This window comes from Colobus angolensis, unplaced genomic scaffold, assembly GCF_000951035.1.
Source record: "Colobus angolensis palliatus isolate OR3802 unplaced genomic scaffold, Cang.pa_1.0 Scaffold473, whole genome shotgun sequence".
NCBI classification, from domain to species: Eukaryota; Metazoa; Chordata; class Mammalia; order Primates; family Cercopithecidae; genus Colobus; species Colobus angolensis.
The window spans coordinates 279,456-291,376 of NW_012118188.1; the positions used below are offsets into that span (position 1 = coordinate 279,456).

The 11,921-nt window shown below is 42.1% G+C and overlaps 1 protein-coding gene across 2 annotated transcripts in view; it reads right to left on the reverse strand.

Annotated features, from left to right (window-relative positions):
• Positions 1 to 11,921, reverse strand: part of SCFD2 (sec1 family domain containing 2) — a 517,708-nt gene that overhangs the window by 20,296 nt on the left and 485,491 nt on the right. The window contains exon 7 of one of the 2 annotated variants that reach the window (XM_011958750.1): positions 8,141 to 8,275. The exons of the other annotated variant lie outside the window; for it this stretch is intronic. Coding sequence (XP_011814140.1) covers positions 8,141 to 8,275 — 135 coding nt within the window. The remainder of the gene's footprint in view (positions 1 to 8,140; positions 8,276 to 11,921) is intronic. 2 annotated transcript variants of the gene reach the window in all.

Here is an 11,921-nt window from a genome sequence, read left to right on the forward strand (position 1 = left end):
CTTCCTTCCTTCCTTCCTTCCTTCCTTCCTTCCTTCCTTCCTGTCTTTCTTTTTTCTCTTTCTTTTTTCAGGGTCTTGCTATGTTGCCCAAGCTACTCTCGAACTTCTGCGCTCAAGCGATCCTCCTGCCTCAGCCTCCCCAACAGCTGGAATTACAGGAGCACTACTGCACCCTGTCTTGTTTTTCTTATACGAACAATGTGTAACTGGATTACATGACCTCCAAGGCATGTTCAGCTCTCACCATCCAAGGACCTGACATCAATCTTTACTGACAGCCCATGATTTTTGTTCTGCATTCCAAAGCATCCTTTACCCCTGTTATATATTCCTCTGCAGGTATCTGTCCAATCCACAAGCCAACAACCTCCCCTGTCCACATGGTCATACGAAAGGGTCCTAGCATCCCTGCAGTCACAGTGTGACCCTGTCCTTCAGTCACAGTTGATTGGTTCTGGAATGGCCCCCTGACCCAGGGTGGGCCAACTAGAGACCCTTCCCTGGGAATTGAAGCTTAACCTCAAAAGCTTGAAGATAGATGAGGTTCAGTCAAAGCTGTGGCATAGCTACTCTACTCAACCATCCATTTATACTATTTATTGAGAATCTACAAAATGCAGGGCACTGTTCTCATTCAGGGCAGAATGGGTCTCATAGAACTGTCTGGTTTCCTGATGGCTTTCCAGTTCTTAGTCTCAATCCTTCCTGAGGCCTCTTGCATTGCTGCCCTTGGGTTCCCCAGGATATCCCATGGGCCTCATAATAAACTTTCCTTTAGTTCAATTATTACGATTTGTTGGCATCTTACTTCCAATGGAAAGAGTTATAACTCTTACCCCTCAACACCAGCAGCTTTTCAAAGCCTACCTGAGCAGTTGCTCTAGTTCTCCTTGTGGTCCTCTTTTTGTTGCCACTTAAGGCAATGGGAGACTCATATCCACTCAGATAAGGGACCCAGAGGTAAGCACTGGGCTTTCTGTGAGTCTTTTTCATAATTTAAAAAATTTTTTCCAATTAAGCATGGCCACATAAGAAATGAAAGAACAAAAAAAGAACATCTTAAAAAGCACACTTAAAAGGAGGTAAAAGGGCCTCATGCAGTTTCATTAGATAAAACCCACCCTCCTCATGTCAATTTTAGCAGAGAAAACATCTTGACAAATCATGTCCTTTAGTCAAAACAAGCTGAGGTCCAAACATATGGAGTAGATAGAAAATAAATTATTTTCAGGAGATTGAGATCCAAACCACAAATTCCAGAAATGCACTTTAAAAGTGCTGCCTATTAGACATGCTAGTTTTAAATTAAATTAATGTTGTAGGGAGAGGGGTAAGGTATGTTTTGATTTATTTATTAGATCATTATCAAGCTTTCCTCTAAGGAGCTCAAGGTATTCCATGCACAAGGATTTTGGAGAAAAGGCTGTTTTAAGAATGTCAGGTTCTGCCAAAGCTATTTCTCCCTAGTTTGCTAGAACCACCCCCTAGTGGGCTTCACACACTGCCCTTTGAAGCTGACAGCTCTGTGTGGCTAACCGCAAGTCTATCCTCTGGTTGAGAAGTACATCAAGTTACTTCAAACACTTCTCAGAACTGCTGGAAAAATGATCTAGTGGGTATACTTGCTCTTCTCCCCAGCTCATCTGGCTTACTTTATGGGACTTGATGGAGCAAACTTGGGAGAGGAAAGTTCCCCAGCTCAGTTTCTTATCAGGAAGTAGTTTTAAAAATATTATATTGTTAAAAAACACATGGAAGAATAGCAAACAGGCCTTTCATTGACAAAGCCTTTCTGGGCTCACTTATTTTGAAATCAGCTTAGAAGCATGAGTGACTTTTCCAACCTCTAGATTGGAGGGAAAACTCCTAGGATTAGCCAAACACTGCCTTGCTCAGCTTGACAGCCAAACATATTTAGGTAGAGTACAGATTGTATTTTCCAAAAGTGCCCATGACAATATTTTCTGCTCCTCATGCTCTTGATCCATTTTCAAGAGGAAAAGTGCGTGTCCCCTCCTCTTGAACCTGGGTGGGCATTTGTGATGGCCTTGACAAATAGAGTACAGTGCTGTGGAAGTGATGTTATGTGGCATTTGAGGCTAGGTTATAAAATACAATACTTCTGAATCCTGGCTCTCTCCTAGGATGGCTGCCCTTGGAATGCAGCTGCCATGCTGTGAGAAATCTTGGCCACATGAAAAGGCCCACATGGAGAGAAACTGAGGCCCCTCGCTGCCAGCTGCCACTCGGCGTCTACTTTCTGACTATATGAATGAGCCATCTTGCAGGTGAATCCTTCCCTACTGAGCTCTACCCAGAGTGTAGATTCATGAGTAAAGTGAATGATCAGTACTATTTTAAATCAATGATTTGGGATGACTTGGTATGTAGCAATAGATAACCAGAACAGGTGGAGATGAAAGACTTCTCTGGACAATCTGATTTCAACAGGAATGCATGCTAAACACTGCAAAGAAAGTAAGTTCAACAAGTTGCAATAGGACGCAGATGAAATTCTGACTCTAGTAAAGGCAAAATCCAGCTATCCTGACTTTCCTATCATAGAGGATTTGCTTGATGCAGATAATCTTAGACACACAGGTATTTTTCTTAACTTTCGCTGCCTGCAAAAATGTACATAAATAAGGTTGAGTTCTGTGAGCCATTTCCAATTACCTGGAATGGAGGTCTCCATTTCCCTGCAGTGCTGAGGTTGCCCAAGGAGCAGCAGCAAACCTTTGCAGAGCAGAGCTCTTGCTCAGTTCCCATACGTGAAGACTGCACTGCTGAAGTACTCCTGGGAGAGTTGTGGGCCTGAGTTGCTTGGGGCTTCTGCCTCTGTGTTGGTCAGGGTCTAGCCCTGCTGGCCTCCATTCCTGTGAAACAGCTTGTAATGGCATGTGTCCAGATTTTCACTGGCTCCCTACAGTTTGCCCCAAGAAGGACAGTCGATGTCTCCCAAGACTGAGGAGCTCAACAAGTTACTTACAGTGGAAAAGAAAAAGAGGAGTCTGGAAAAACACATTACTGCCTTATGAACATGGCTTCCCACAGGCACAGCAAAAGAAGAGCACTCAGCATTCCATGTCTTTCTGACAAAAGCAAATCAGTAGTGAAATATGAAATGTTTGTGACCTTTTGGGGGGGCAGCATATCTATTCTATTCTATTTAATTCACTTGTTCACCCAACAATTAGGGTTTGTGCCCCAAATACTTGAGCACTGGCTATGTACAGGCATACAAGGGTATTCAAGGTGGCTCTTTTCAGACATCACAGTGTGGCTGTGGGATTTTATGGGATACAAACCCATAAAAATAATAATAGCAAATATTTATGTAGTACTTACTACGAGCCAGACATTGTTCTGAGTGCTTTATATGCATTCATTGATTTAATTCTCATAATAGCCCCCAAAAGTAGATGCTATTATCATCCCTGATCTATAGATGATGAAACTTAGGCACAAAGAGGTTAAGAGATGTGCCCAAGGTCACATAGCTAGTAAATGGTGGAGCCTGGGTTCTAACCCAGATAGTGTGACTCCAGATGTGTTACCACTACTCTCTGTTGGCTGTTGTAAACAAACACAGTAGAATGAAGTGGTTGCTATTAGCATAGCTTATAGTAGATGGTATGAGGAAGAAATTCATGAAAGAGACAGCTGTCTATCATTTATAAAATCTAACTTAAAAAATAAAGATATTAAATAGGAAAGAGCCTCAAATCTCCCTTGGTGTCACTCATTCTCCTATGTGACCACTCTGTGAGGACATTTCTCCTCTTAATTCCTTGAATTTCTCAGTCTACAAAATACACCCGTTTACTTCTGTTCTGTTCTGTTCTCTAGAGAAACAAAGAAGTTGAAAGAAACAGATTTGCACACTGTCAGTGTGGAAAGGAGAAGAGAGCATCAGATTTCTTTGACAGAGGTGGAGGCAGGCTTCCTTCCCCTCGTGCACATCAACGCAGGGTGGGCAAGGCAAGAGCGAGTGGGCTGCTGCTTCTTTGGGGTTACCTACAGATGAAGCAATGACCAGCTTTGCCTTTCTTAGTAGCTGCTGGAAAGGAGGGTCAGGGCCTCCTTTGAGGGTCACTGGAGTTGAGTGATTGGGGCTGCTACTTTGCAACCCCTGTGAAACTGAGATAGAAGCTTTTGGCTTAAGGGCAGTAGTTGGAAAGAGGAACCAGTGCCTTGGAGCTGTGCTGCTTTCTGAATAAGGACTAAAACAGGTCCACCCTGACCACCCCTCCCAACTTTTGGTGAGACTCTGCTGTTTGTAAGGCCTATACAGGTGCCGATCGCTGAGGATGCAGAAAAGAATAAGACCGCTGAGGATGCAGAAAAGAATCAGCTTTCTGATTCTCACAGTGATAGCGTTCACATTCTTTTGATAAGAAAACATCTAAATCATGCATGTGTATCTATGTGCGACTGGGTTGTGTTATTTTATCTTGCTAGATGCAGTGAACTCTGATCTAGTCTGTTCTATTCTTTTTCAGTAAAACATTCTGTTCAAAACAATTGAACTGATATCTTAATCCACTAATGTGCAGTGAATCAAGTTGTGCAGTTAGAAAAACACTAGTCTGAAGAAAAACAGTCTGGAGAAAGGTACCTAATATGTATAGATACAAAACAGTATATGACTGCAGCTATAAAAGTAAGAACAAAATGTGTAGAGCCCTGAAGAAGCCACGTGGGGCCTGGACAATGCTCTCCTGTGTTCCTTCCATCACCTGCTGTGAGGGAACACGCTCTACACCCCACGGGAGTAACTGCTGGCTCTGTTACCCAGCGCATCTCTCACCAGCCTCTCCATCTGCTCTCATCCCCGCACAATCTATAGACCCTGTTTCTGGGTGTCCCTGTGTCAGCACCATCACGAAACCATCTTTGAGTTCAGAGATAGGGAAGGGATGGATAAGCAGCTCAGCTAGAGCCTTTCAAGCTCTAGAATTCTCCCATTTCTACGGGAAGGATTCCACATTGATAACTTTATTCAGCAGACTTTGCCTTTTTGTGTCTTTCTGGCTCAGCACTGGTGGGTCTTGAGTGAAAAGGGGAGGAGGGAGCAGATTCCAGAAGAACAGAGCAGGGCAGCAAGTGACAAGAAAGAAATGAGCAATAACTGTTGGTAGCTAATACACAATGAAGATGCAATGTGTAGAGGCAACTCAACTCCAATGCACACATTTATTCTCCTGGGGAGTGCTGCCAATGAGTCCCAGGGCCAAGTCCCAGAGATGCAGATGAGGTAGCAGCAGATGACCCTTGAGGGAGCTCATTCACACTGGCTATCTCGATGACCAGCCCAGGCATAGATTTTATTCATGAGCTGGATAGATGCTGAAAAGGGAGAGCGGTCGTGCTAATGAGTAACCACAAAGGAAACCAGAATGAATGACATATGACCATATGAATACTTAACTTCCAAGAAAATGCCTGGCAGCCTCCTGGAGCCAAGAAATGTGGTTATGAGCTAGGCTTTGGAATACGAGTGACCTTGGGACAAATTCTGGTGTCACTATTTCCTGTGTGCTCTTAGGAAAATGCCTGAGAACAGAGGAGAGTAAGACCTCATCTCAGCGTCCTGGAGGTTCACATCTACTGCGTAACATTTCTGGGCCTCAGTTTCCTCACTGGTAAACAGGGATAATGATAGGACCTACATTCTAAGGCTGTCGTGAGGATCAATATGAGAATGAATGGTAAGAGCTTGGCTGAACCATGGTACACACTGATCACAGGTTCTCTGTATAACTTTGGATAGTAAGAGGTGATGGAAAACAACACGAAGGAGGCTGGGAAACGGTTATAACCATGTTAGACTCCATCTGCATCTTGCATCCTCCTCTTCTGGAGGGCCTTAAAGCAGAGTGGTAGACATCTTCTCTTTATGGCTTCACTTCTATTTCAAAGAAGTAGCTCTTTCAGAAATTACAGTCAGTGTCTCAAAGCCCTACTGGGTGTTCCTCTTTAAGTTCATTCCAATTTTGTCCAAACCCCAACACATACGCCAGAGGTAACTCTTTGCTGTACCATGTGGAGTGGTAGGAGGGTTCAGCCACGGAGAAGGCCCATTTAGAAAACAAACAAAATGACTCTCCTTTGGGGGCTGGAGTGGAGAGGGCTTTGTTGCCGGCCCACCAGGACTCTCCCCACCCCCTATAGACAGATGAGATGCCCTGGCAACTGAGAGCTGGGGCCTCACAGCTAAAGGCTGGGGAATGAATCCTGACAGCTGCTGGGGGAACTGGGGGAACACAAATTCCTTTTTCTTAAATCCATTACTTGGAAACCTCCCTCTGAGATCAGTCTTAAGCTGGCAGAGCATTTCGTCATGAGCCCTAACACTGGGGGTTTGAAATGGAGAGAAACACAACAGCCCAGTGCTGGCCCAGGACGGTTCTAAACATCTTCCGAGGTAGAGCCTGCTTGAGGACAGGGGAGCATGAAGCGATGTAGAAAACACTCTGCAGTGTTTGAAAGGGTCATTAAAAAATAAACTCCAAAATAAACATGATCAACAACAACAAGAACAACAAGTGACACTCTTGTTTCATGAAACAGTGACAGAAAATGCAGGCGGATATTCCTTACACAACACAACTATGTTCTATAATATAGTCTATATTCTCCTCAGGAAGGATTGTAAAGTCCATTAGTGTATTAAAGGCACTGTGATGTTGGACTACAAAGAAACAACCAAATTTGTTGTTTAAGCCAATGTTTCTGGAACATATTTGATCAAAGATCCCTTTGGCTAATAAACAGTTATTTTTGTGGAACATCTGTGAACAAAGAGCAGAGTTAGGGCCTCCTGTCACCTACACTGCAACTCTCTGAGTGCAGGTGGGGTGGAGCCTTCATTTGTACCCTTGGTCAGACCCCCCTCTACAGGGTCTGACTGTACCACAGACACAGCAGCCTGTCTGGGAGAGGACACATGGGAATTGGGCCATCCTCAGACCTTACTAACGAGGCTCTGAAAGTCCAGACTTGTTATTTTAGTCTCTCTTCAGGGTAAAGCCATGCCTGTGAATGAAGGAAGAGAATGCTCAAGTGGAAAAGGTTGGAAACTGTGTCTACTCTGGGAGTTTCTATACCAACTAGCCACCATGAAGGGCTACTCAGGATAGGGAGACACTGACCAACTCTGGGCCTGCTTATACCAACTCAGAAGTCCCTAAACACTTTGAAGAAGCTGACTGCACTGCTTTATTAAAAAATATAGAAGGAAAATGCACCAATCAGGCACTGCAACAGAAGTTGCTGAAAATTGGGAACAGCAGGAAGGAGACCTGCAGGTCCGCTCTAGCAGGTTTACTGCTTGCTTTAGAGTCTGATTGTCTGGCATCTGTCCTCTGGCTTTTGGAGTGGAACAGTTTTCCTGGAATAGGCATTTATTGAACTCTGAAAGGCCAGATCTCTTAGGTAGATTAATTCATGATTTCAAAGATGCTTTGATGCTGGCAAAACATTCTGTTACTTCCAAGAGTTATTACAAGTGAAATCCTGGCATGGACTGAGAGGTCAGCCTGTAATCTTATTGAAATCTTTTTAGATTTAGAAACTCTACAGTAGGTTAAAAATAGATCACATTTGTGTACTTTTTCTTCCTTTCATCCCCACTTCAAGGGCTGGTCAGTCATTTTGACCCACCCCAGATACGAGCCAGATAAATTCTAGCACTTGTCCACAAGTCATTTCCACGTGGGTTTTGATGTGATGCTAGCCACAGGACTGAGCAGAGCTGCTCAGCATCCTATATAATCGGTTCTAGAATTAAGAGCAAAGGGCTGTCACTAAGACCGGTGTGTGCTATGTGGATTCATTTTAAGTGAAAACATAGACTGCAAGGAGGAGAGTTTCAATAGTGCTGTCCCAGAGAGCTTGTGTCCTCCACCTTAGACCACACGTGCTGACCAGAAAAGACCACAGTGCTCAGGTCAGAAGAAGCTGTATGAGGCTAGCAGGTCAGGCTGCTTGTAATCAAAAGATAAAGATTGCCCTTGATTTTAGAAGAGCCAAAATACCAAATGTTATCTGTGTGGTGCTGGCTAGGGTTAACAGGGTGCCAGCGCCCAGCAAAGAGAACATTTCTACATTCAGGATTACATCTTCATGGTTACTTTACCTTCATGAACATGCTAAATCCAGTTTTAAGGAGATCAGTGAGGCCTGAAGACATGTGTTCAATATCAATGGAATCTGGCCTCTCGGGATGAAATATTTCCTCCACAACTTGCTTCAACAATGGTTTATAAGATGCCTGGAAAGACAAAATACTGTGAGTAAAGGGATTGTTTGGTTTGTCTGGAGAGAGTACAGCTTTATCTGCAATGAAGAAAGCAAAGCAAGTTTATTTTGATACTGAGCAATGGCTATGATGTGTGTGTGTGTGTGTGTGTGTGTGTGTGTGTCAGAGAAAAGACAATATGACAACATTGGGTTTTAAAATAAACTTTCACCCAATGCTTTAGCATGCTTTTCTGCTTCTCACGCTCCCTTCTACAAGCAAATATATCTTATCAGAGCTACAATCATACTATGACTAATTTTTCTATTTAAAGTGACAATTTTATGCGTGAAGAATACTGAGAAACAAACTACTGTCATTTGATACAGACATGAAGATGGTCTCCAGTTTTTCCTGAATATTCTTAGAATTATGCTCTCTTCTGCTAGGAACTCCAATGTTACTTACAATGTGCTGTCAATAACCAAGCTTAAAGCAATCCCTCTTCCTTCCACAGAGCTCAACTCCCAAGAATGACTTGGCCAGGAAAAGAAGCTAAGATGACATAAAGGAATCTGGCAAAGGTCAGAAAGCAGACTACATGGTATCATAAGAATTTCAATAGAATTGGGGAGATGTTAGTTTGCAACAACTTCTACAGTTTGATAAGTGCTGCTAAATGCCTTCCTTTTCTGTGACCTGAATAACCCATCCACGTTTAGGTTATATTGGGAGCCAGCTGCCTTATTGACCCGGCACTTTCTGAGCTGTTTTTCTCCACCTCTTGTCTTAGTTCTTGTTACCAAGTTCTTCCTGTTTTCTTTTCCTACTTGGTGCACCACCTTCCTCCCAATCCTCCAGTCAGATACGGCACGAAGTCTGGGGCATGAAGGGCAAAGGAGGAAGGAATATCTTCTCTCATTGCGCTCTCTGATCTATTATAGCTTCAGTAAAGCCAGTTTCTAACAGGGCACAGTTGAGGCATATCATGTATTAAACTCTTTCTCTCTTTGGCCAAATATGTGACTTGTCTGTAGCAACTGTCTAGAATATTTAGTGTACTGACCTCATTCCTGGCTTCATATTGCTTTTCTTCCAGTCACTTTTTTTTACTCTAATTTTCCCATTCCAATTTTCTTATTTAAAATAGCTTAGAAATAAAGCAAGGTATAAACCATCAAAATCATAACCATTCAGCAGGAATAGAGCTGGCATCTTTCCCAGGGATAAGATGCAGGGAAAACTAGCATCTTCTCACTTGGGGATACCAACTCTTTTATGTTTATTAGTCAAACAGAGCATTGTTTGTCCAGAGATCTCATAGTTAAATGATCACGAAGGGCAAGGCAATGAACAGAAACACTGGTCAGACAGGAATATTTTGAAAACTATGGATCCACCTTGCTCATAAAGAAATTGCAACTAAAGCTATGCCAAGATGGATTTTTCTTTTTTAAGTCAGACTATCAAAACTCCAAAAGTTTGAAAATACACTCTTTTGATGAGGCCATGGGGTCACAGGCCCTCTAATACATTGCTGGTGGGAGGGTTAATTGTTACAATCAATGCAGAGAGCAAGTTGATAACACCTATTAATATCACAGATGCATTTGACATAGCAATCATACTCCTAGTCATTTATTCTTTGCATATGCTCATGTATGCAAATGAGATCCAAAAAAGCTGTTTATTGTTTGTAGTACCAAGATTAGAAACCACCCAAGCGCCATCAGTAGGGAGCTGTTTAAGAAATGGGGTGCATCCACAGGGAGAAATGCCATGAAAGAGAAGAGGAAAGCTCTGTGTTTGTGTGGCAGAAACAAGGCACAGAATAGTGTGTGAATGAAAAAAGCAAGGTGAGGAACACTGTGTATGATGGGCTAGAATCTGTGTAAAAAGTGGCAGCGGGAATATGGAAGTTTATATTTGCTGAAATACACAAAAACAAACTCTGGTGTGAAACATAGTAACTATCAGCAGCAACGATTATGGGGTGGCACACCAAGCAAGGGAGAAAGGTGACAGGAAGACTTTTCATTGTATTGTTTATTTATTTACAGCACAGTTTAAAACACCACTACAGACAGCAAGAATGATCTCATTTCAATTCTTAAAAATTAATAAATTCTTATGCATGAAAAAGAGATGGAGGTAAAGCACACCAAAATGTTATTTAGGGTTATCTCTAAGTTCAGGAAGTAGGAGACATTTATTTTATTTTCCCAAATTTTCCAAAATTAAGAAGTCCACTTCCAGAATCATAAGAAAATTTAACAAATACTATTTTAAATGTAAAAAAAGGGCCATGGAGTGGCCTCTGAATCCTGCAAATACTCTTCCCTGAGTAAATTGTTTTGAATCGTCTTCTATCACCTTAGCCTTTCTGGACATTGACTCTCTTAAACTTTAATCTCTTTAAAGCTCCTCCACAAGAAGTTGTTTGGCCAATAATCTGATACCTTATCAGCACTATCATCAAATAATAATTGATCTCTTCCTTGGTAATAGACTTCAATCTTTAGCCATGCACATTACCAGCTGGCTAAAAGACTACATTCTCCAGCCTTCCTTACAGCTGAGTATAGCCATGTAATAAAGGTCTGGGCAAATAGGGTAATGTAAGAATTTCAAAAGTCTCCTTTTTAAAATGGAACAATATGCTTTTCTCCTTTCCTCTGCTCTGCTGGCTAGAATGTAGAAGTGAAGCCTGGAGCTCCAGCAGCCATCTTGGAAGACAGGGCATTCGTTAGAGATGGTGAAGCAAAGAGCTAGAGAAAACTTGGTAAGGGATGATTTATGGAGTCACTATCACCATAACATGGACAGGCTAAATTAGTACCTAGTTTACATGTCACCATAAAACCTTGTATGTTTAAGCCACTATTTTTCAGATCTCTATTACTTGTAACTGAATGAAATTCTGATAGAAAGCATGAAGGCAATATAAAGATATAAAAGGACATTTCCTCCTTCCAGAAGCTTACAGTTATTTATTTTATTAATCTATTAAAACTCATTATATAAAATAACTTTAAGCAGAATCACAGAGAAATACACATAGGCTGTCATATTTAAGAGAGAAGAAAATATACCCCTGATATGGTTTGGCTGTGTCCCTACCCAAATCTCATTTTGAATTATAGCTCCCATAATCCCCACATGTAGCAGGAGGGACCTGGTGGGAGGTGGTTTAGTCATGGGGGCAGTTACACTTATGCTGTTCTCATGATAGTGGGAGAGTTCTTATCAGATCTGATGGTTTTACAAGGGGCCATGGTTTCCCCCTTTTGCTCAGTACTTCTCCTTGATGCTGCTGTGAAGAAGAGCATGTTTGCTTCCCCTTCTGCCATGATTTTAAGTTTCCTGAGGCCTCCCCAGCCCTGTGGAACTGTGAGTCAATTAAACCTCTTTTCTTTATAAATTACCCAGTCTTGGGAATGTCTTTATTAGCAGCATGAGAACTGCAACCCTTAAATAAATAAAATAAAATAAAATAAAATAAAAAAATTAAAAAAATCCCTTAAATAAAAAAAATAAAAAAGATTGTTATTCTCCATAAGATGTACTGTACAAAAAGGAAGAGTAGGGGCGGAGCAAGATGGCCGAATAGGAACAGCTCCTGTCTCCAACTCCCAGCGCGAAGGACACAGAAGACCGGTGATTTCTGCATTTTCAACTG